Source organism: Charadrius vociferus, unplaced genomic scaffold (assembly GCF_000708025.1).
Source record: "Charadrius vociferus isolate BGI_N301 unplaced genomic scaffold, ASM70802v2 scaffold90, whole genome shotgun sequence".
Classification (NCBI taxonomy): Eukaryota; Metazoa; Chordata; class Aves; order Charadriiformes; family Charadriidae; genus Charadrius; species Charadrius vociferus.
Window position 1 is genome coordinate 1,279,181 of NW_009647222.1, and position 26,208 is coordinate 1,305,388.

Sequence of the window (26,208 nt, forward strand, 5' to 3'; positions counted from 1 at the left end):
CCTCAAAAAATTTTTAAGCAAAACAAGTATCCATGGCAATGAACAGTATAAGCGTGTTTTGGACAAAGCTATTTTTTTTGCCTTAACAAACTTTACCATCGTTTAAATGTCTTCTAACTGAATCTATGCAAGTATTTCTTGGGCTCTTGCATTTAATGTTGAGATATGAGAGAGAGATTGAGAAAGGTGAAAAAGAAATACAACAGCAACAACAAAAAATCCCCAAAGCTTTTTTTTAAAATTATTTCAGGGTTTGTAAATGCGGATGGAAAAGACTGAGAGAAACTAATCGTAAGAGGAAAGATGACAGTCCTTCTAGAACCAGCTTCTGCTATTAAAAATAGTACAGCCACACTTGAAGGAAAATGGGGAAAATGCAATCTAAATAAATAAAAGAAGAAAAAACTTTTAAGAAATCTGTGTTTACTCTGGCACGCGACTGGCCTACACTGCTTTTGACATATTAGGAAGATTCTTGGCTGGGAGCTCCTAAAAGCACTTAAAAAGGCATATGTTTCTTTTCAGAATATAAGGGGCTTGGAATGTTTTCTTTAAACAGAATTCTTAAATCTTTTTTTTAATTTTTTTTTAATTTTATTTTGTATGCACACTTTGGAACAACTTCCTTAACTCCATTCCTCAGACCATTTGAAATAATTATTTTACTGACTATTTTTGCCAATTGTGTGGCCTTAGCTATCTATATCCCCTTTCCAGAAGATGATTCCAATGCCACCAATTCCAATCTGGTAAGTCCTTGATGGTGTTTAGTCTTACTATTTTGAAAGTCCTTTTTAAAACTGACCAGAGAGACTTTTGAAGCTAGAGAACATAAATATATCCACCAAATATGATAATCTAATAAAATAAAAATTGTTTTTTTGAGTGCTATGTCTCCTCTATTCATGTTAGCACGTGCTTCGGTTGAGCTGGCTTTAGAAAAGAATGTTCCAAAAATTGCGCGGGTGCTGTATGTGATCTTTTGGTTAACAAATTTCTGCATGCTGCAAAGTGCTTGGTAAGTTTTAAACTGCAGGTATTTGTGGAAGAAATCTTATGATCACGGATTATATGGTGGGTTTTGTCTTACGAAAGTGCCATTGTGAAATCAATACTCTCCTTCTCTCAAGTGATACATGAGAGCACAGCTTGATAACTAATTTCTAGGAAGTACATTAACGCTTGCATTTCACAGACATGTTTGTTTGGTTGAACAATGTTTGTGGCTTTGGGTTGGTTTGTTGGTTGGTTTTTTTTTTTCCTTCCCGCTTGTTGGGGGAATATAGCTTTTCCTCTGTCACCAGTGATGCCAACGTTGGTAATTTGCGATAGAGCTGTCCATATAAAAAGGCAAGAGTGTTTATTTTTGACTAAGCATGAAGTCATAGCAAAAAATTCTGTTCAGTAAGGGCACAACACAAAACAGCTCTGGGACGCAATTCACTGAATTAGCAGAAAGCATTTTTCTTCCTCTCAAATTTGTGAACAAATCTCCTATTTGTCTGGTTGGATCAGGATGAAAACTTGCTCCCAGAGTTTAACAGTTGGGATGTTATTTCCTGATTAAAATTTACTGAGACATAAGAAATTTTAGAGCAACGGAGGAGGAAAACAAAAGTCATACTTCCAAAGTGGGGATAATTGGGATGGCTGACAGACGTTGTAATTAAAATGATCCATGCTGTTCTTGGAAGTCAGTCATTTGATTAAATATCTTTTGTAGTTGTCTAAAACAAATTGCGAACCTCGGGACTTTGCTGGAACAGTACTTCTGTGTTTAAAAACAAACAAAAAAGAAGAAAAAAAATTGTACTGTGATGTTTTTTCCACTGGGACTCCTTAAAGAAGTTTAAAAATGGGAGCAGGAGGAGATAAGTGATCGTTAACTTTAGCTATTCTCTATATTTGCAGAATATGTGAGTTGGTCTTGTTTCTCTTTTGCTGCTATCTGTTAGCATGACTTAGTGTTTAACAATGATGAATTGTGGTGTGTATGTTTAAAACACTTCAGTATAGTACCTTTCAAAAATGAGTATCTTTTAATAAAACAGATTCAATTGATCCTCTGGTTATAAAAGACAGTATGTTGTTTCTTGCTCGTTCTGACTTGCAAGGTTGAAAGAGGAAAACAAAACAAAGTTGAGGGTTAGACTTAATTTTGTCTTAACTGGGTGCGGGTACGGGTATTTGCTTTATTTCAGTGAAGAGATTGCTGGCTAATACTAGTTTGGGAATATATTAATAAATGAATGAGGTATATTGAAACTGTTCTACTATCAGAAAATTTATGAGCTGAGTTGCTATTCTGCGTCTGTTTTCCAAGACATCTTTTGCATCATTTGGATTTGGTCAGTCTATCAAAACGCTCCTGTTGTCCGTGAGTAGGATTTAAAAAAAAAAAACAAACACCACAAACCCACAACACAAAAATCCCCCAAACAACCAAAGAAAACCCCCAAATAGCCAAGCAAGAATTATCATCTTGGGAAAGTTTATAAACGGTGTAGGCCTTGAGGATGAGGAGGCATTGTTAATTTATCTAAACTTCTGTTTCATGGAATTAAGGGGTGAAGAAGGTAAAATGGGGAGTCTGCTTGACTACACTTTGTTCTTTGGATCTTAATAGAAAAAGTAATTCAAGATGGAAAATGGGATACTTGGTATCCCGTGAGGGTCTTGCACTAGTGGAATTAAGGCTCTATTCTACACTATAGAAAAACCCTGAAGCTCTGACTGCTTGGTAGCTTTTCGTTTAGTGATCTCCTGTTAGTCCCTGGTTGTGGTTGTTGAGTTTTGTGTGTTTTGGTTTTGGGTTTGGTTTGTTCTGTTTTGTTTTCTCAGGGTGATATACATATATCTTGGTAGGTATATACTGCTGTTGGGAAACAAACTTTTGGAGTGTATGTCATATGCTGCCTTCTGAAACTTTTCATGGAGTTGTGAAGTTATATGTTGTGATCAGTGAGTAAAGTACTGAGCAATAGGGAGGGGAAGTGGAGGCAAATGGGTGAGATAAGGGTGAAAATATGTGTTAGTTGTGTTTTGGAATGGGATGAGAAAATAGATGAAACTCAGAGTTAAAGAAAAGCTATTCCAGATGGCAGAAACTGCAGGAGAGTGGGACCTTACTCTCAAAGAGCCAAACTGTTCATGGAAGTGACTGAAAAGAAGCTGGAGTTAATAATATGTTCTTGTAAAAGCTCATGTACTCACTTGATTATTCTTTTAAATTTTTTTTTTCCTACCTGTGAGCATGTATTTTGCAATGAGATTTATTTTGTAGCCATGAAGTCTAGAGTTCCAAAGGCTATAATCTGAAACAGGAAAGGAGTGTGTCTGCAATGTGTGGACGTAGCTTAATAAGCATGCACAGATGTGTGTACTGTGCAGAAGTGTGAGTCTGATGGAATGTATACAGAATCTTCCAAACTTCCCAGAAGAAACTTCCACTTGTGTAAGAACTCTTGATTCATTTCCATTTTGCAATTGAGGTCTTTTAGGGGTAAAGCTGCCACACAAACTCCCACATCCCTGGCTTCCTGAGCCACCCCTGCTTCCTAGGACACGAAGAAACTATGTACAGAAAACATATGATGGATAGTAACTGTTTTACGAGGTCTGAAAGTGACAAAGCAGTTTTCCAATAAGCTGCCACTTTACCCTTAGGGTCCGAGTATTCCTTCTCTAATGTTTCATCATAACTTTTCAAACAATGTTTTCTTTGGGGGCTGAGGTAAAAATTCGATCAGTTGTTTTTAACAAGCTAATGGAGTCGAGGGTGGTGAGAGAAAAGAATTCTGAATTGTGTGTCTTCTTTCCTTCTCTCTGTAGAAGTAGAAAAAAAAAAAGATAGCTAAATAATGTTTTGACAAATAATTGCACCATATGAATTTCACAGATGTGATCAGCCATTGGTGAAATAGGGCATACTTATTGCTGCATCACTTCCACAGAAGGCTTGAAGAGATACATGCCTCATTTGCCTCTACAAAACCAGTAACCTGTAGTCATATCTCTGTTTTAATAAGCCTTGTCTTTAGGTGCAAGACCTATTTGATATGATGCCACAGTAATAAATGTGAGCATTGGAACTAAATACAGAAGAGTCCAATTAATAATTCCTTCCCTTTCGTGTTAGCGAAGAATTGTGATTAGCTGTTACATATTGCAAGTTTAGGCCAAATACCACACGGATATTCTGACTGGTGCTCTGCAATCTGCCTTCCTATAATAATAATTCCTATAAATCCTCAAGCCATTTTTATCAAGTCTAGGGATTGTAACTTGGATTGTGAAGCACATTCATTTTTCAAATGCACATTTATACTAACACCGAGATTTCATATTTTTATGCTCACTGCAGTGTCTTTTTCACTGCCTTTAAGAAAATATGCCAGAACAATATAATGTAGTAATAACAAACGCTTGAAATTGGCTTCAGCAGTTTTTATGTTTTACTTCTGCAGTATGTTCACTGGAAAACTACTGAACTCTCACAAATGGAGGGGAGTTGTATTGAGTGCAAAATTTTTTTTGGTATTAATGAACTCTGCTGAGACTTTGCTTAAATTTACAAGTAAAGAAAGCTCGTGCATGACTCTGTGCAAAGAACAGTTATGTATTTGCTTGATGCAGTCAGGAAAATTGGAGTTAGGTTGAGGGGAATTAAAGTTAGCCTGCATGAGAGGCTGTAACTGATATGGAGGCTTTTTGCTTGTTATCCCTGCAATTATGCAATAGAACAGAGATAACCTACATTAAGGAATAAAACTATAGACTGCCTAAGATAGGAAGCTGAGAGGAAAATGCTTCTGTCACTTTACTGGCAATTGCAAAGGGCACATGCCTGGTCAATGTCACACCATGGCGATAACATAATGAGGTTAAGACCAAGGTTTACAACACGTTCTGTGGAAGGCAACCCAGTCGGTTGTTTATGCTTTGGATAAATAGCAGGAGAAGATTCCTTGTCTTGTTTTGATAGCTCTGCTTTCTCTCCCTTGTCCTTATTATAGGAAGGAAATCCTGTTGTACACTAGTTAAATTTAAAAAAAAGATCTCTTGTGTTTATATGTGAGCTTATAATGGGATGTCACCTTCAGACTAATTTGTTAAACCTGAAATAGGACACTGTGAAAGTAAAGATGGGATTTCTGCTGGCTTGTCAGTGCTTGTGCCAGCCGGTGTTTGTGGAAATGCCTGCCTACGGAAAGGGGGCTTGCCTTTCATGGCTGCTTTATTAACTGGTGATTACGGTAGCATCCAGTTGAACAGGTGATTCCTGTACAAGAAAGAAGAAAGTGCGTTTAATTTTTAATTTTTTTTTTGCATTTACATCAGACTGACACAATAGGTGTGGACGTGGCGCACGCGGTCTCTCTCTTACATTTCTAGATACTAGCATAACAAACTTCAGCACTTTTTATATCAGAGAATTCTGGAGTCAGCACACTGAGCAGTCTTTCAATTTTTCTTGCACAAACTCAAAAAGTGTTAGAGACCAAACTGGGAGGGAGGGAGTCAGGAAAAGAATGGCTTTTCTGGATAAGGAAGAATACCGCACAAAAGCTTTTGGTTCTCTTGTGTCATTGCTATCATCCTCCTGTGTGACAGTTCCTAACTAGTAAGGGAATACAGTAATGAGTTATGCCACCATTAGGGGTGAGGTGCGGGGTGGGATAAAGTGGGTACCAAGCTAATAAACTCAGATAAGTTTATTAGCTTGGGCCTCATACCTGCACTGCTACAGCTGGGAGACGTTATAGAATTTGAAAACTGAGAAGTAAGCAACAGAAGCTTGAAAAGAGAAGCTGAGGAGGCTGGAAAGGGACTAGTGTCAGGATGAGGAGAAGAAGAAAGGACGTTGTTCGGGGGGGAAAAAAAAAACCACCAAAAAATCCCACCCAAACAAACAAAAAAAACCCCAACCTCAAAAAGCCTTGAGGTCTTCCTCCAGAAATCACTGGACTTGTGTGGTGCTAAGGAAGTGGAACATGATGGAATTTAGGCTCAACATTTCCCAAAGTCCTCAGAAGCCCTGCCTCTGGCAGGGAGTGTTGGATACTCAGCGTCTCTAGCAGTAGTGAAGCACAGGGTGGAAGAATAAGCGCTGGGTTTGAAAAGAAGATATTCAAGCTTGTCATCTAGTTCTGGTGTTGGCAAATTGTGTGGCCTTGGATAAATTGCTGTCTCACTTTTCCCATCTGTAAAGTGGCTTGGTTCCTGCTTTCACTGTGAAGGTAATTAGTTAGTTCCTTACATCACACAAATCATTAAAAGGAACGCTGTAGAAAAGACTGTGAAGAAAAGAATAAAATCTGTAGCAACCAATTCCAAGCCAGTGGTCACTTACTGAACCATAAGGGTAAAATGTAGGACGGAGACCTCATTTCTTCACACTGATGGGGGCAGAATTTAAGTTCTGCAGAGAAATGTGTAGGACTGCATCATCACAATTTGTTCACATGTGTTGAATTAATTTGAGGGGAATCTTAACTTTTGATGGTTAAATTTGAAGCCTTTGTATCTTTCTTTTAACATAGGGGTGTCATTTCCTAGGCTTTGTGAAAGCTAAGCTGGTAAAGCAGAGATTAACACCTATATGTGTTACTAGCAGGACCAAAACTGTTGGGTTCCCTCTCACTTGAGTCTTCTGGGTAATCAGCAGTGGTAAGAGGTGGTTCTCTATGCGGACCAGGTGAAGATAGGGTTGAGAAGGTTTGGCAGAGGGATTCAGAGGTGTTTGCCCACAACAGAGGAATGCTGGGTTCTATTCCAGGCTCTGGGAAAGGGATATACTCGAAGGACTCTTCTATATCTTTGGAAAAAGGGCTTTTTCTGGCTCTTTCTGCTAATAATGCCTCCTTCTGAACCTCCCCCTATCTCGGCTATAGTTGCCTGAGCTATAACTCCTCCTCAGTTCTGCCATTTGTTCTTTTTCTTTACTGGACTTGGAGCCCATACTTCGGGTTTCTCATCTTTTTGCCATTTTGTTAGCAGTTTTCTGTCCTGCACAGAGCTTGCTATTGGGTCCAACTCAAATCCCAGCCTTCTGCTTCTCTTTATGCTGGTGGTCTTAGTGTCCTCACCTAGTCTGTGCTTGTTGTTGTTTATGATCTCTTGATCTGCTCTGAGATCTCTCATGTCCGCGTGTCCCCATTTTTTGTTGCATTTTAATTTGTTATCGTTGCTTTGCCAAATAATTTTTATCCTTCCAGTCCAGCTCCCGTCAGACCTGTCACTTTTGCTTTCCCTTTTTCCTCCTAATTGTAGTCTCCCGTCCATAGTGGTTTCATATGTTACTCACCTGTTTTCTTATTTGATCTCAGTGCTATTCTCACTCAGCTTCGGCTCCCTGACCACTTCTCTTGTTAATTCTAATCCTAAATTCCTTTCTGCTCCTAAACCTGGTCTCTGTAAACAAGCAATCCCGGTGCTCCTTCCAGCTTCTTCTTTCTTACTTTCCAACTCCATTCTCAAGACGTTTGTCTCCCAGTCTAAGCCTGTCCCTGGTTTGACCTTCGCCCTTTTGCTTTTGAAATTGGTAGTGTCCTTCCCAGTGATGTCTGGACACCAGCAGTAGAAATACTGAGAGTAGCCAGCCCCAACACAAAGTTTAGTTGTTTTATTCCAGCTTGATTCAGGCCAGTTGAGAACAGTTATTACATGAGTCCTTGAAAGCTTTTGTAGCCCTCGCTCAGCTCTGTGGATGTGGCACATACATTCCAGTCTGCAGAAGCTGTAAGATGTCTGATTAGTGTTTGTACTGACAGTTTGGGTGTTAAGTTTTAGCAAGTCGCTGTGGAGCCTGTGCAGATGGAGGATTTTAAAAGCCTGTCTTGCCAAACTTAAGTGGATAGCCAAGGCAAAAATGCAGCCCAGATGCAAAGACCATTAATTTGGTAGTTCTTATGACCTTGTTGCAAAGAATATGATCACTAAATAAAATAGTTGTTAATTTATTTTTTTTTTAAAACTGGAATAAATCAATGGATATTGTTAAACTCTTTTGTCTGAAATGGTGCACGTGTTCAGCCTGAGACAGAAACCAGTCTCAAAAACTGTGGTATTAACTGGTAAAATCATAATTAGAAGAAACTGAAAACGCTATCTCAATAATGGGAAGTGTTGGGTAGCTTTAACAGAATTAGCACTAGAGATTCACCTCCATTAATGTCTTCCATATTAAAGTGTAACATGGTGCTTCACTGAATCAGTGAGATATTGAAAAGTGGCATAATAGGCTTTCAGAATTAAATAATGAATTATATATTATGCTGTAATGATATCAAGTACATTTACATTATGCAGTATATAATGTAGTAAAGAGAAGAGAATTAAGAGATGCAGACCAAGGGGAAAAAGTAGGTTTCAAGTAGGATTTGAAAGTGAAATACATGCCTTTGAGGCAAAATTCAACCATTCAAGAAGGGCTGTCCTGGACTGGAGGAGCTGCAGAGAAAGGATCTTCGTACAAACAGATCCAGATTAGTAGAACAAATGGATACTCCTATTTGCTTACAGGAGGCCTGTAAGTGTAAATTGTAGGAAAAAAGAATAATTCTGTTACAGAAACTAACCCAAGTCCATGGAAATAGTAACTTGAAATTTGTGGGTTGTATGTTTCCGTGTAAGTGATTTTGAAATTTTAACTATATATTTTGGTTCTGATTGACGGCAAGTTTATTGGTTTAGTCCAAACATTAAGCTATTTATCCCATTTCTTTAGACAGCTCTGATTACCATTTTCCCTTTCTTTATGTGTAAGCTTTCTAAATCTCTGACTTATCAAGTGTGGTTTAGATTTTCTTTCTTTTTTTTTTTTCAGGTGGTAATTATTCTTGTTTATCAAACCTCAAGTTCACTGTAGGATGCCTCCACCCCCTTCAGGAAAGATAGGAAAAATGAGGAAGCAGGCCAAATAAGACATTTTAAGTACTGTTGCTTTCACTGTAGTCTAATTCCTGCCCCAGCAAAAGTGACACAGTCTTTTAAAAGCAGTAGAAATTTCAAAAATGGCAGATACTTTTTGTATTGTTTTTTGGTACAAGTATCCTTTTCCCACAGGCTTAGAGGGATGATAGACCTTTGCTCATGAGTTCATCAGAATCCTTTTAATGATGTCCAAAAATAAGAATCTCTACCTAGAAATTCAATAGATGGTTTTACATATGATCTTGATGTTTCTTTATGTAGAATTGGTATTATACCACATTCTTGGGTTTTTAGTCTGGCAAACTTCGCTTTGACTTCACTGGAGTTTACTTGACTAAGTCACCCAAATCAATCCACTAATTTAGTGCATGCTATTGACAAACAATTGTTGGAACATTGGCTTTGCTGACATCTACAAAATCATTGACTCTAAAGGCAATACTTCTTGTACTTGTGCAAACTAGAAACAACCCCAACAACTTTCCATAATTCCCTTAGAAATAAAAGAATAGAAGTGCCACTTGCCAAGGGGCAGAATTGCCAGAAGGAAAGAATGTTTTGTATGTTTGTCAAACTTCTGACTAGCTATTCCTCTTGAGGACAATTCCTATTTTTTCCCGTTTTCTAAGTCCTAAAACAGGAGGGTCCATGTGTCGTAGCAGCTCTTCAGTCCTCCTGGCCGAATGACAGACAGCCTATACTTCAAAGCAAGCTAAGACCATCCTCGAATTTCACTTTTGAGAAATGCTGGACAATTTATATATGAGTTTGTCTACAACCTCATGGAATGAAATCTTTTTCTTGAAGAGCCTATACTTATCAATGATATTTCCCTATTAATACGATGTTGGAAGGGAAGACTTCCAGTAAGCAGCAGGAAATGTTCATTAACATCTCCTCATTATGCTGCATTTCTGGCAGATGCTGGGAGGCTGGCACAGCAGGCCATCTCCTTAACACATACTTAGCAAGTTCTGTTTCACCTAAGCCTACACGAGGGAGTGGGACCATCTTTGGACTGCAGTGTTTTTCGAAGCTCTTGCTACAACCTTAATAACCTGTGATGGTCTGTGGGACACTAAGTGATGCATATTTTGCTCAGTTGAGACACCTTAATGAGGTGTACCTGTAAAGTTTTATATATGCATGATGTAAATTGATGTCTTGATGCTCATAGTGAGCTTATCCATGCAGACTTTAGGCTCTAATGCAGAACACCTGGCCAAAGGAGCATACCCGCTCTCTGAAAATTGTCACCCTCCTGTAGTTTCTGGTAGTACAGTTTCTTTACAGTCTCTCTAACAGCAGTGTCAACACAGGACGAGGGGGAATGGCTTTAAACTGGCAGAGGACAGGTTTAGATTAAACATTAGGAAGAAGTTTTTCACTTTGAGGGTTCTGAGGCACTGGCACAGGTTGCCCAGAGAGGTTGTTGAGGCCCCATCCCTGGAGGTGTTCAAGGCCAGGCTGGACGTGGCAACCTGGTCTGCTGGGAGGTGTCCCTGTCTATGGCAGGGGGGTTGGAACTCAATGATCTTCAAGGTTCTTTCCAACCTAATCCATTCTATACACTAAATTTGGCAATGGCAGGAGCAAGATGCACAACTTCCACAGTACAGCCTTTCCAGAAGTGGCATATATGTGGTTCCCCAGCTAGCTGTGTGGGGAAGTGTGCAACTGTTTTTCAGGCTGTCCTGATAAACTCGCACTGATGGAGAGTTTGGGGTTTTGAAATTCTTCCTCTTCTGCTGGCTTGCTATTGTCTTTTGCTTGTAAAATTTATATTTAGGTAGCTTATATTAGAAACTGAAGCAACCGTCTTTTGCATATGATTATCTTCATCTGGTATGTTGAAATGTTTTTCTAGTTAGCAATAAATATGTTTAATCTCTTACTGTTATCCTTTGATCTGAAGCATTGTGAATGCTTTTTATGTGGACGTTTTAAAATGTTTTAGTTCTGTTACGTACCCTCAAATATAAAACCTCATACAAAAGCGGAACTTGCATGTTATTTTATTATTATTATTTTTATCCATTGAAAACCACTTACAGTGTTGTTATCCTTGTGTGGCCTTATTGTTTGTTAGAGTCACTTTAAAACAAGAATCCGTGTTTAAATGAGATTATGCAGCCAAAGATGTGGTCACAAAAGATTTTTAAAGATCTAGTTGCATAATTGTTTCACAATCTAAACTTGTATTTAAAAACAAACAAACCAAAAGCTTCTCCTCATTATGGTCACCAAGATAATGTCTGAATCTGAACAAAAGGCAGGCACATCAGTGCCCTTCAGGAGTAGTTGGCTGAGATGAAAGACTGCAAGATGAAATAAAATCGAAGAGAATGAACAGCTCCTATTCACCTCCTTCAGCTGTTAACTCTAAATCATAACAGTGACAAACTAAGATCTCAAACACACGTAAGACTTGTACCACTGTAGTGATAGATACTAGGGCATTTAACTGTTAAGGATTGTTTTTCTGTAGAATAAGGAAATCTGCTGCCTCTGCTCTTTAAAGCCACTGCTGTCCTTGCAACAAAGGGAAGGAAATTCCAGGATTTCCAGCTTCCTACTTGTATTAAACGCCTCAGGTGCCTCCTGAGTCCAAGAAGCTAACTAAACATTTGCTTGTGCAAATAATGAATAATCATGCGTAACTATAGTAATGGAGCGGTACTATATTTTCATCTGGAGTTTTCTATAAAATCCAGAGCTGTATGTCAAAGTAGGGAGAACAGTAGGTAAAAGGTGGCATCTGCATGTAAATATCCAGACTGGATGTGCAGCTGTGGTGTACACTTCATGCTGCATTGATTCCTACCAGCAAGAAACTGATAAATCTCCTTTAAACCAAGCAACTTGTATCGTAATTTTTATAAGTCATTAACCATTATTTATTCTTCCCTTATTCAACCTGAACTGAGTTTTAGCGGTGAATCAAGTCACTGACTTATTTTATAGCTCTTATCTTATTTCACATTTTCACTCTATCCTACTTCTCATTTGACAATTATGTAATTTTTATCCATCTCTGGGGTGTGATGCTTTCATCCTGACATAAAATAAGTTCTTGTTTATAGCAGTTCAAACTCCAGCATTACCTTTTATTTACTCAAATTAAACATTTAACACATTTTACAACACACTTAAAAATTACATTCCAATTTCAGTCTCTTTTTTATATTGCATATAAATATTAATGTCTAAATCTATTTTGTCTCCAATTTTCATTGTCCCTATGATAAAACTAGCACTGCTGCTGCTTTGTTTTCCTTTTGAAGCATCAGGCTGTTGCATGCAAGTATTTGACAGGGGACTAGGGGAAAAAGGAAGAAGCAGATGAAACAAAGTTGAATGCTTTAGCTTTTCAGAGGTCATGAAATATGAGAATGTTTGAGTCTTTCCGATGGTCTTTCTGTACTGAAATCTTATGTAGTGAAAGAAAAAGAGGAGCAGAAAATACATGCTGAAATGTATTTGTAACGCTCAGAAGGTCTAATTCTGCTAAGTTCTGAGCTGTGTACATAGCAGTCACCTTTATAGAGGATATGCCGATGTGAGGGACATAGTGTTTTAAAGGTTTAAAGAATAGGAGCTAACTGAGGGAAGATGCAATGCAGTATTTGACAGAAGTAAGTGCTGATACAACTATGGAAGTATTTCTGATAAATAATCTCTTGCAATAAATTCAGTCCTGGCTGACTGCTTCTTTTGGAAATGTTTACCTTTGCTTTCACATTTCAATACTGTATTGAAAAAGGATACCACAGAGATATTGATCCCCCTTTCAGAGGAAGAGAGATCACAGCTTCTATTCAAGCTGCTGTTCATGTGCTTCTCTGCTCTATTCATCTTGGTTACTCAAGTCATTTTCCATGGTAGGCACGTAACATTGTTGGGCTCTGGTATGAATCTAAAGGAGTGTGTTTAAAACAGTCAGTGGGTTTTGTGGCTCATTCCCCCCCCTGCACCATCCAGACCTGAACTAACATGGCTCCCAGCCTGTGTGCCTGCTGCTGCTCTTCAATAAAATACAAAGAAAGGTTTCATTGGATGATAACTTACTATAACTTATACATTTTTCCTTTTCTTAAAAGAATAATAATTTCCAAAGGAGGATTTTTTACTCACTGATTCCTGAGTATGTTTTGGCTTTTTTAAAAAGCCTCTGTTGAACTAATACACTGAAGCAGAACTTACGAAGAGCACGTCTCCACTTTTGCTAGGATCTACTTCTGAGATCTTGGGTACCAGGGTTACGGATGTTTCTGGGTGATGCTCACAGCAACTCACACCGTCTGGAGGCTGCGTAATTGTCAGAGATAGGCTTTGTCCCTGTCATTCTCCGTCTTTAAAGTACACACTCATACTGTGTAGACGTTCAGGGTAGCAGGCACCAGTCTGGAGGCTTCTCCCGTGTCTCTGCATGCAGACACAGCAGCAGCTGCGTGTGTAGGAGGAGTGCCTCTTCCTTTGCCTTGCACCTTCCCTCCTGTCTCACTGGGATGGGTGTCAGGTCCATTTGACAGTCTGTGCAGGAAAGGAGGCTGTTCCGCTTTTGAACTAGTGGCAGAGCAGGTAAGGCCTTTTACTGTTCTCCCATGGGTGGCTGTTTTAAGCTTTGATCAGGAGAGTGTTGAAAATCGCCTCTAATTGATACATCTGCATATATGGACAGAGGGCTGAACACAGCTAAATACAGTGATAATCATGTTGCTCCGTATGCCTCTGGCTATAGAAACTGATGTGCCTTTACTGTTCCAGCCCAGAAGGCAAACTGCTCAGCGCAGCCTTTGACCTTTTGAAAGCATGAAAATCCATAGGGAGCTGAAAACGATTCCTTTTTCGTTGAACTGCTTAAAATAAAGTGGCCTATGACCTCTTGAAAGTATGTCTGACCCTGTGGGACTAGAGAGAGACCAAATGAACTAGACCATAGCAGGACCCAGAGGTGAGCACAAACTCAAATTTGGAGGCAAATTCCATAGATCAGATTATATTGTAAAGTGGGAGGTGGTGATTTCAAGCATCTGGTCTTGCTTTCCACTGGTCATGTAAATTCACACAGTAATTCCTCTATAAAGAAAAGAAAAAACATGCTATACATGTCTTTCAGGACAACCTTAAATGTAATTTAAAGCTGGTTAAGAGTAATGTAACCTGAAAAATAGAGGGTTTTTCATTCCGCGGTACATTCTTCTACTACTACACAAATTTATCCCAAGAATGAAAATGTCTTTCCTAGCCCCATGTAAACTCTGATGGATTATGCTTGACTCATGGCTCAATTGTCCCTATTATAAGGACCATAACTTTTTCTATGTTTTCACTATTTCCCAATGATAATTCTTGTTTCTTTCTGCTGACAATACTCATCAGCATCATCTTTGAAGGATGGACATTGGAGGTAGATAAAGTTTTCAATGGTGCTCTCGCTAGCACAGCATAGAAAATTAATAACTCTTCTCTGGTCAGTTTTTCTCCTTGGGCATTCTAGAATCTTATTAGCCATCTTATCTGAAAGCTTGTTTGCCCTGATGCTTGTGTTTGGTTGACCTTGGACGTGATCTGGAAGCCACCCTGAAGAACTGTTGCTCTCCGATATGTAATGACAGTTTGATAAGTTTGGCCTACATTCCTTGATCCCAGACATATGCCTTTGTTTTTGGCTATGCTGAAACACATTGTTCAATAGTTCCCAATTCTGTGATAAATACTCTTAAGCTTGCACTGCTTTAGTAAAATCGGAAGCGTGCAGATTGATCTCAGTTGGTGAGTGAGTCTCACCCGAGCAGCTTGCAAACATGTTGTGTTTCTTCTGCTGTTTGGCTACTCCTGCTATGTCTCTACATCTTCTCTCTATCTTACCTGCTGGAGCCCTGCATTGTATACAAGTAATTATGTGGTTATTCTGTTCTGTTATCAGTAAATACTCTTTAATTGGACTAGAGAGCAAGAGAGTCTGTGGGCTTTGAGTCTGTTGTTTTTACTTGCCATATTAAAGCTTGTTATTTTAGATCCCCTGGTCTGAATCAGAAAAGCAAGAACTGAAGACTTGTAAACAAATCCAGATCCTGCTTCCTAAGCCACAGATGAGAACATATTCTCCCTCATCATATATAAGTGAGAAAAGCAGCGATGATTGTAAAGCAAACTCTGAGGGGAAAATGCCTCATAGAATAATGTACAGGAAAAAAGCAGCAAGTGAATCTTAAAAAGCCCTCATGTTATGCCTGGCCAACAAGGATTGTACAACAATTTGTTCAGGCATTTAATGTTAGAAAAAGAAATAATTCCTGCTTCAGGATATTTGCCATTTTCTTTACAATAGTGAAATACTATGTACAGCCCTAAATGTTTTGGAATCTAATCTCATCATGTCCATCAAATGACCATGCTCGAGGTATTTATTGATGAGGCTGGATAAATCCTAGCTGAAGAGAACACCACTTGTCATGGAGTGAGTAAAATCCTGGGCATGATGCCAGACTCTCAGGGACAATTTTGCCTTGATGGAGTATAGAGGTTTATACTTGTCTTTGCTTCCATCACTGAGTGCTAGAACAGGGAGAAGGGAGGAAGGAGGAAAGCAAAAAGCACTGTATTTTCACAGGGGTGTTATTTACTTAAAAATTGAGTAAATTTTTGCCTTTTTTGGAGAAAAAAAAAGTAGATGCCTGACTTCATTTGAAATTATATCGTCCATGCTAAACATGAGTTGGATATGATGGTTGTGATGACTCTTTCTCACCCTAAATTATTTTTTTGATGCTGAAATAATCATAATCCTGTGAAAACAGAAGCTTGTTTATGTTAAATAATCTTAGGCTGGATTACTGATAAATAGACTGACTTCTTGGTAGAATTTTTCTTGCTACTTAGTGATGTTTTGTTTCAGTGAGCAAAAGTTAATTTTCCAATCTGCTTTCAATGAATCATAGAGAAGTCTATACACTTTAAAGATGGAAAATGACCAACACATAGAAGCCTTTTATGACTTTCAATAAAGCTTTTCATTTTGCTAGCTTATTAAAATGAATTTTGCACTTGGGAGCTGACTGACTTGTGCAAGGAAGAGTAGTTTCCACCTATTCCCTATAGCCTTACAGGAAAATAGCATTCCTGGACAAAAGTTGAGTCAGGAGAGAGAAATGACTCATTCTTTGTACTGTTCCCCTCTGACATTATTTCATGAGTGATCAAGAGGTTTAGTCTGAAGTATGACTGTTTTATGCAAATGCGGAAAGTTTACATTAACTATAGGGGAGAATGGAACAAGAATTTGGGAGAGGTCCACTGAGGGTTAATAAATAGACAAACTGCATCTGGCTGAGGAAATCCCCTGAGCTGAAAGAAAATAATTGAAGGCTGGGAGAGTATGTGGAAGAGGTACATGCCTGTCTTGTCGTTGATCTTCCTTTGCCTTTTGATTATGGTCACTCTTGGAGGCACAGTACTGAGTTAGATGAACCCTTTTATTGGGGGGGTGGGGGTGGGGAAGCCTGAAAACCAGAACTTTGGGATTCAAAATCCAGAAAGAATCCAAGACTTTCTGTTTTATGGTTTTGTGGCCAGCCTTCTGCTGGCATGGAGGGGAAGGAAAGAAAAGGAACCAATGTATTTTGAATACCTGAGACTCACAATGCTGGAACTGTCTTTTAAGATCAGTTGTCTTTTAGTGAATTTGGTTTAACAGAACATCATTGTAAGTGAAGCTGAAGATTTGTGGCTTGTTATTGTAATTAAATCTGAGGAAAGAGGAAGGTTCAAGGTTGTCAGTTAAGAAGCTCATCCTGAAACAGTAATGTAGGAGCCGCCAAACTCAGGTAGACATCTGAAAATGCACTTTTACCTCAAATTGCTAATTTTGTTGGTAATAAGCTTTGGCTTCATAAGTATTGTGAACTTAGATCTGAATGAATTTGGGAAATGAAATCTGAAAACTGTTCATAGGGAATTTTCTTCTTTCATATCCCTTCACATGGGAGAACTCTTCCTAAGAACATCGGTGATTTCCCTCTTACTGGTTTCTTAATTAGGCTGGTCATCAAAGCTGTGGCTTGTAAACCCAAAGCACCAGTGATTCCTGCCATGAGATAATACAGTCCAGATACCTTTAAGGTGGCATTCCTAACAGCAAAACTAAATTCTGTGCTTTCCTGAGTCTTTCAGGATGCTGTCATAGATTGTCCAAAGCACTGAAGGTGAAAGTGGTCTTCCTGTTATATAAAGAAGTCTTCGTTTTGGGAATTCAGTAATTGTGAAAGAGTATTTAGCAAAAATTCTTCATCTCAGGATGGTACAGAGAATTGAAAGACTGGTATTAAGCTGAGATGGCGATCTCTGCTAGAAACTGGGGGGGAGGGAGGCAGATAATATCACAATGTCAGTTTGTTCATTTGTGATATAGCCCTCTATTCAAAACATATCTCTTTAAAATCTAATTTTGTTTTTGCACTGCAGTTAAGCAAGAGAAATTGGGAATCTGTGAAGTGACACCACGAATCCTGCATTAGCATCTTGGCAGTGTAGTGTCATGAAGAAGCTGACAACTCACCATCAGACTTGTGATGCTTTTTTTTTATTCGTTATGTCCTTCAGTAGCTTTATTTCAAGGAGTTTTCAGTGGAGAGTCACATACAAGGACTATAAAGGAGATGGCAGGACCCAAGACATTTCAGCCTCTCTCCAAGGAAAACAGACCTAGCAGCACGGTCTAGATACTGTCCCTATTTTCATCAATTCCCTAGCAAGTTTGAGTCCAGATATAAGTGTCCCAGATATCAGAAAAATGGATCTCTCTAAGGCCTCAGAAACCTTGCTTGAACAGAATCCTCTCAGTCTTTCCAATAAAGTTCCTGACTGGGGAACTTTCTTAGAAGACAGCTTACAGGAACACGCTATGCTTACTACTTGCGCACAGTATCAACAAGTTCCAGCTCTAATCACATAGGGATATTCTACCCATTTTTAACAAGGTATCTGTTTTCATTTTAGTCTTTTCACTGTCTGAGTAGAGGAAGCACAGAACCAGTTTGACATTTTTCCAAGGTGGCTTAGCCAGTTTACCAGCTGTGCAGAGGTTGTACTGTAACCCATTCAAAACCGGGTATGTAAGAACTTTGAGGCAACTGTGTTCACTCTATATTAATAATGAAAGGGAATTTCACTGGGCTCAGGAACTCGTCTGGGATGAGCTCTGTGGCATCTAGGTCAGTCTCTAGTGTTGTCTGAATTGAAGGTTTGGATGCTGACTCTTTATGTTGGAAAATATCCTGCTGGTTTTGCATTTGTTTTTGGCATTTCTCAGGTTCTCTAGGAAGACAGTTCAGCAAAATTATTCTGAAAGCCAATAAAAAGCTGAAAATATTGTTGGATTATTTTTTTTTAGCACACTAATATATCACCAGGATGCCATTAGAATCCAGACATTGATGCATTTCCAAATCAAGATCCTGTACTCTATACGCACACTTCTGTTAAATTTTGCTGTTAAATTTATCCTTTGTTGATAAGGTTTCTTTTATGGAACACTACTGGTTGCTATTGATCTCCTGAGGATGTTAAAGTAATCTAGTGAAACTTGGAATTGCAATTTTGGGCAAAGCAGAAGTGCTGTGTTATATAATCTGTGCTTGGATCTGCTTGACTTCTAATTGGCCGTTGGGTGATTGGCATGAACCCCACTTCCTAGATCAGTGAATTTTTGGGAAGCTCAGGGTCAAAACAGGACAGAAACACATAGAAATGCATCATAGGATCAAGAGGGTCCTATAATGACTAGATTTTCTTGCTGGACTTCTCATAGAATACGCTAGGCTGTAAGGGACCTTTAAGATCATCAAGTCCAACCATCAACCTAACACTGCCAAAACCACCACTAAACCATGTCCCTAAGCACCACATCTACCCGTCTTTTAAATACCTCCAGGGATGGCAGCTCCACCACTTCCCTGGGCAGCCTGTTTCAATGTTTGATAACCCTTTCTGTGAATAAATTTTTCCTAATATCCAATCTAAACCTACCCTGGTGTAACTTGAGGCCATTTCCTCTTGTCCTACTGCTTCTTACTTGGGAGAAGAGACTGACACCCACCTTGCTACAACCTCCTTTCAGGTAGTTGTAGAGAGCAATGAGGTCTCTCCTGAGCCTCGTGTTCTCCACACTAAACAATCCCAGTTCCTCAGCTGCTCCTCATAAGACTTGTTCTCCAGACCCCTCACCAGCTTTGTTGCCCTTCTCTGGACACGCTCCAGCACGTCACTGTCTTTCTTGTAGTGAGGGGCCCAAAGCTGAACACAGTAATTGAGGTGGAGCTCACCCATGGCAAGTACAGTGTAACAACCACTTCCCTAGTCCTGCTCACCACACTATTCCTGATACAGGCCAGGATGCTGTTGGCCTTCTTGGCCACCTGGGCACACTGCTGGCTCATATTCAGCTGGCGGTTGGCCAACAGCCCCAAGTCCTTTTCTGCTGGGCAGCTTTCCAGCCACTCTTTCTCAAGCCTGTAGGGTTGCATGGGGTTGTTGTGACTCAAGTGCGGGACCCAGAACTTGGCCTTGTGGAACCTTATACGATTGGCCTTGACCCATCAATCCAGCCTGACTTACCCTTGGTTCAATCCCGATGTGAAAATATTGATGAAACTGTTTTGTAGTGTGATTTTTGTTTTGGTTTTTTTGTGGGGTTTTTTTTGTTGGCCTAGAAATCTGACCAGAACTTTTCTCGTTATTTCATTCCCATTTTCACAACTTTTCAAAGTATACAACTGTCATGAAGAAATATTCATTCAGTCACAGCTAATAAGGAAATGAGTGGTATGCTAATTGGTTTAATTGTTTCATCCATTTGCTTTCACTTCCAGCATTTGAGTTGGGTACCTGGATTTAGGACAGGCAACACCTCCTGTTTGACACTTCATTCTTCAAGAGAACAATTTTAACCATGTTAAGAGAAGGTGACAGAGCCCATAGAAGTGTCATCTGTGAGGTGTTACAGTATTTTCCATTTGTACATTATAAGTGTATGTATCATGACAATACCTTTGTCATTTTAATAATAATTAATATAGTGATTTGAAGAAAAGCAGTTCGGTTCTATTAGGAACACTAATTATACACTTTTGAAAAGACTCTGATAGTACATAGGACGAAGGGGTTATGAAATAGTTATAAAAATCCTTCAGTTGAAACTTTCTGGTAAATGATTCAAACTGATAGTTCTAATTCAACCAGCACAAATAAATCCAGTAAAAATATATGTGGCCTAAATTATGTGAATAACACTTACTATAGGCTCTGAGTATAAACACTGATAACCACTTTTTAAAAGGCTAATTTAAAACTGCAGAAGAAAATGTTTTTATATTTCTCTCCAAATTAAATTCTGTCATTAGGAGAAAAACAGTCACTGGCAATATAAATTGCATGTTTGTTTCTTGAAAGAACTTTATTGGAAAAAAAATTTAGGAAGCTGCTTTTACTGTTTATCTGATTATTTTTTTATTTTAAGCAACGTGGAACTATATCAAATAACTTGAGCAAGATAATGTGTAAATACTGATTTTTGAATTGTTACCAGTTGTGAGTTGGTTTGTTGTTTTTAAGTGATATTTGTGCTCTCAGAGATGCTCTGTCCCTTCCATTACAGATATGACGTTTGTGGTTCAGTTGGCAAGATACTAGTCCTGGACATGTACCAGTGCTTGCTATGAAGAACAGCGTGTCCACATGTGTGTTTGGGAGGGTGGAGGAGAGTCTATGGTCAGCATTGTTCAGATGAAAGCAGTATAGTAGTAGTCTGCTTCTGACAGGGGTTTCGGAATTAGAGGAGTAGGTTGAATTTCAATAGGCTGGAGCTGATTCTAGAAGCATTTTTTTTGTACCCTTTTGAAAATATCTTCAATACAGATTTAGGTGAAACTGTCTTCTTGGGTTTGCTGTCTTGCTTGAGTGCAGCCACGTAGTGAAGTAACACTTGAGTAGCACGTAGCATTTGCATTAGCAGCACAGAGTGGTGCACAGACTGATCTATGCCATCTCTGCCGTTAGACTGCAGTAAAATTATTTAAAGAATCAAAGCTGCTAGGAGCCTTAGTGGGAGGCCAGACCCCATTGTGCTTGGCGTTATAGAGAACAAAAGATGATCCCTGCCCCAAATCTTTCAGCATAGTGCTTGGAAGAAGCAATCCTGTGTAACTCAAACGGTTTTCTCGAAGTGCTGGGTTCTTTTTCCTGAATGAGAAAAGAGAATGTATCTATCAATACGCGCTGACATCTGAGTGCGTTTATCTGAGTATCAAGAGCTGTCTCAAAGCAAGAGACGTATCATAGCAAATGACTGCTTTATATGCCTATATTTAAGAATGTGTGAGTTTACATAGTATTTTCAGTTTCTTAAGCTGTGTAAAGTTACCAAAACAGGAGGAGGACTACTCTGATAGCGCTATATATGTCAGTGTAATATTGATTATTATTATTTTTTTAAAGCTATGTTTTCTTAAATGGTGCAATTGAAAGAAGAGGTATCTGTTGGCTCTTGCATGTCTAGAAGTACAATAAAGTACTACTGCCTTGAAACAAAATATGACAGAGTAGAAGAATGTCACTGGAATTATTTTGGGCTTTATAAAATTAGTTCTGAATTATGATAGCTATGTTTTCATCTGCACCAGACGAATGTAAGACAAAACATACAGGGAAGAAATTTTTAATAAAAAATATGCAATATTGTTCCGATGATCTTACAGTATTCTCAATAGAATAGCTTGTAGGCCATGTCAGATTCTCTGTGTTTCATCAAGAGGAAAAAAAAACGGTGCTAGTGTTATCTTCAGGCCATGTTTAATGTTACTTTCTTCTTTTTATTTTTTTCATCAGAAGAGAAATCCTTAATAGTTGCAATATTTGATACCCCACAGTAAAAGTTTTGTGCCATCTTTACTGCATGTCACGTATAAATTTAAGGCAGCAGGCTGAGATTCGACAGACAGTATTGCTTCCGTGCACCGTTAGGCTTGTTGCTTCTGAAGTTCCAGCCAGTGGCATGTGCAGATGTTCCTTGCTGGCTTACTGCGCATAAAGCTAGTTAGGCGTTTGAAATTGCTGATGCATATTCGTGGGACCCTCCTCTCCTGTGTGCTTTCTATAATGTTTACTATTCCAGTTATCAACCATTCTGAAAGGCTAGCATGGCACACGTGACCGCTGGCTTGAAGTGAGTTTTGGCAGAGATGGGCATGCTGTCATTTTAGTTTCCTTGAAGTACTCTACATACTTACTCAGCTTGTGCATGGGTAGAACAACGTGATAGGACTATGGACGAAAAAACATCATTTAATTTGCAGAAGAAGATGAAGGAAACTTAAAACAAACTAAACCAACCAAAAAAAAAGCAAACCAGCCCATAAAGTGGGATTTTGCTCAGGCTGACCACTTCCCTTTGCCTGGAATAAATGTCATGAGACTCCACTGTGTTACATTGCTGGCAATTGTTCAGAACCTGTGTCTCTAGCCCAGTACTGGCTTACTGAGGATTAGAAGGGAAGAGCATTCCCACTATAGTTACCCAGACCACTTCCTACAAAATTTCTGCTTAGATTTTTTTTATTCAGGTTCTCCTTGTACCCAAGCTTCCTAAATTTTTGTGGTTTTATGTTTGAGAACTGTCACAACTTGAACTGATTAAGCACCAAGAATCATGGATATAGCCACACAGTATTTCGAAATTGATTTGTGAGTGGTTTCTTTGAGACTGTGGCCAAAGGATTATGTTTTTTGATTTACCAAAAGTTTCTAATCTTGTGGTGCTGCAATTAAAAATAAATCAGGAAAGTGGTCTAGGTGGAAATAAGGACCAACAGGCATGAGAGTATTAGTCTCTCTTTGCCTTCAGATACTTTACAGGTGGGTAACAATTCCAGATTGGATGAAGCACACTTTCTTATGAACTATACGTTATAATATCTTTGTTAAAAAATAGTAAGAGTGCCTGTTAAGAAAAGAAATGGTTTGTAACTAGCAATTTGGAACAAAGTCATCAAGCTAAGCTGCATCCTTATTTTGTGGCCCTTGCAGTTCTGCTTTCTCCTCCCTTCCTCAACCTCTTACAGCAAATGGGATATATACACTTCAAGTTCTGCGTCGCATTCCTGAAGTCTAAAACTTAGAGATTTGTTATTACACATTTACATGGTAGAAAATGTTGATGTAGGACCAGAGCAGAGAGTGAGAACTTTCTGCTAGATACAGAGTGACTCAAAGAAAATAAAAAATGTAATAATTTAACTTCAGCCATTGTAGTGAGTCACTGTCCCGAAGACTTTATGTTCTGACACAGTAGCGGATTAAGGCAGACTCTTCCATCTTCTCTTCATGCACGACAAGTCATTTGGAAGAACTGTGCAGCTGGCAGGGAAGAGGTGTGAGCATGTCTATCTTCTTGACAGGTCTGACATCCTTCCAGCTACATTAGGTAAAATTAACTGATTGACTAGGGGCAAATTCTCGTTTGTGCCAGGACAAGGAAGAACACCTTGAGCATGTTTTACCTTTATTTTGTTTTCCATAGATTTCATAGTATGTAATTGTATTAAGGGTAAACATATTTGCTAGCAACACAGGTGGTGGTGTTTTTTTTTTTCCACGTGTAACTGCGTGCAGAAATTTGTGAAACGCTTATAAGGATGTCAAATTGTAAGATTTGCTGATAAAACAGTGTGGTAGCTGGACTTCAGTGCAATAATATAATGACTATCACAGTTTAATTATGCCACATACTTTGACATAAAAGGTTTGCCTGTGGGAGTCAGTGAAGTTCTCTATACTTCCCGCATGTTCACAAATTTCTAATCTCATCCAAGGGTTTGATGGAGATTTTGTGGTTTCCTATGAAATTTCAGAAACTGGTCACTATCCAATATAGGTTATCAGATTACATTCATGATTTGACTGTATTGGATATTACATGGATTCTTAGGATAAGTTTATTATTCTTTTCCTACGTATTGGGGTGGTGGAGCTTTCATCCTGTGATTGTGCTTAAAATTCAGTAGTCTGAATGTTGTCTTTGATCTGGAATGTCAGCATTTGTATTCTCGATGAACTCTTGGCTGCACGTTGCTATTAAGACCAAAAAGGAAGAATACAGCTATTTTTTTGTCCATGTAAGGTGCCATCTAAGAGGGATTTTTGAACTTCAGAATGGGAACATGGGATTTTAAAAACGAGCATGGTGTAGTGCTGTAGTGAGCTTTAGGGTGCTTCATGACAACATTGCAAAAGATATTGACTTTCTTGTTCACTATCCTTTTGTATAGGACTGTAATGGTGTCTGAATAGAAGAGTGGAAGAGAAAAAGCCATTATAATGTGCAAGCTTATCTGAGAAAAGAAAATATGTTTTTCCTCATACTAGTTGGCTTAGGCTCTAAAAGACATTTCATTCATGTACACTGCTTTTAAAACCTCAGTGAAGTTCTGAACTCCCTAATTTCTTATGACAATGTATTCCAGTATTGATATAAAAGCTTTTATTTATTTAGATAGGCTTTTCTGCGTCACCTGTCAAATTTTCTAGCTGTATCATGAAAAATAAAAGCAAAACATGTCAAACTTTGAAAAATACACTTCCTTTAAAAAAAAAAATTTTTTTTTCCAAATTTCAGTGGCCTTTATTCTCATCCTGAAATTTAGAGTAGGAGCTGTATGCTCAACACTTTTGAAAATTAAATCATTGCTTTAGATGCCTGAGTATAGACACAGAATGCTAACTTCAAACACTCACTTTACAAATTTGTGGCTTTGGTTACAAATACCAGTGAATGCAGGTAATAGTGGAAGTATACCACATCATGCCAGAATCTAAATAATTAAAAGACCTAAATGATAATAGATTAAAATTTGTTATGAAAGCATGAAGGAATTATTAGAGTTAACCCAATATTAAATGACTGAGTAACACATAAGGACGTATTTTAAATAAATAATTTTTTACAACATAATAAATACTTGGCTTTGGAGCGCATAAAGGAAGAGGAGGGACTTAAAGCTTTCTTATTGGGACTGATGGAGGCAAATAGGGCATCACAGAAGTCACCAAATGGTGGCAATACTGTTCCATTCCCTTGGCCACCCATTTCAGTTTGGAAGGTAAACTCACCTGCCTTGGGAATCCTGCTGGTACAGTAGAAGGTGAAATGTGGCTGCTGAATCAGTGGCAGGTGCTCTGCGCGCTGCTGCCCAAGCTCCAGGGGCAGTTATCCGCTGTCGTGCGAAATGGCAGAGCAGATCACTTGATGTGGCAATGGCTTTTACACTGGATGAATCCAACTTATTGCCATATTCAACTGTCTCCAGGTTTGCCTATGAAATCAAACTCTTCTTCCTCCCCACCTGGGGCACCAGCAAGCACAATAAACCTGTCCTCCAGTTGCTCCAGTCCATGCAGGTCCCAAGGGATACCTGCTCCATTACCCCTTTCTTTTCCCTCTGCTAATACTGCTGCTGTCAGGATCACAACTTAATCAAAGAATGGGTTGGAAGAGCTGGAGATAGCAGGGCAATGACTATTTCTTGTAATGATGGTAATTTTTACCAGTTTATAATGGCAGAAATTCATAGACCGACCCTCTCTACAGAGGGCTAGGAGTAATTTAGCTATTAAGTGAGGGAACTCTAATTTATTAGCAGAGGTGTTTTGATGGCAATTTACTTGGGTTTGTTATTGTGAGGCTTGAAGGAAAATAGTTAAAATGTGGTTGAAAGTTAGATGGGAAACCAGGAGTAATCTTAAACTATAAAATCATCCTGAAGAAGGCCGTTTAAATGCATTTTGCGACAAGTGTAAGTGGAATAACAATATAAAGGTACTAAATTTGATACAATAAATGACAGAAGAGAACTAATTCATTAGAGCCTAAAAAAACTTTTTAAAAATGGAAATTCTGTCCAAACACCATTAGTAGATTGGAGCACAAGTTATGACACAACCTGAAAATAATATTTATTAAAAGAGAGGAAGATAAATAAAAACAATAAAGTGCTCTGAATATACCACGTAAGGTAACTGAATACATAAACAGAGGCTTCTGCCCTAGTAGCAGATGACATAGAGAATTCTCTGCATTGCAGCAAATGTCGAGGAAATTGCTTATTTAAAAGTATTTTTTTAATAGAGAAATTTAGTATTGCCTCAAATGAAGATAAAACTTTTGGAATAGAGTTTGTGTCTTCTTATGTATTTGTATTTTGATCTGCTCCTTGACTGGCT

The 26,208-nt window shown here is 38.6% G+C and overlaps 1 protein-coding gene across 1 annotated transcript in view; it reads left to right on the forward strand.

Moving 5' to 3' along the window:
* The window catches only part of CACNA1C (calcium channel, voltage-dependent, L type, alpha 1C subunit), a 416,023-nt gene that overhangs the window by 3,353 nt on the left and 386,462 nt on the right, over positions 1-26,208 (forward strand). Inside the window, 1 exon segment of the mRNA XM_009879632.1 lies at positions 646-749. Within this exon segment, the coding sequence (XP_009877934.1) occupies positions 646-749 (104 nt within the window).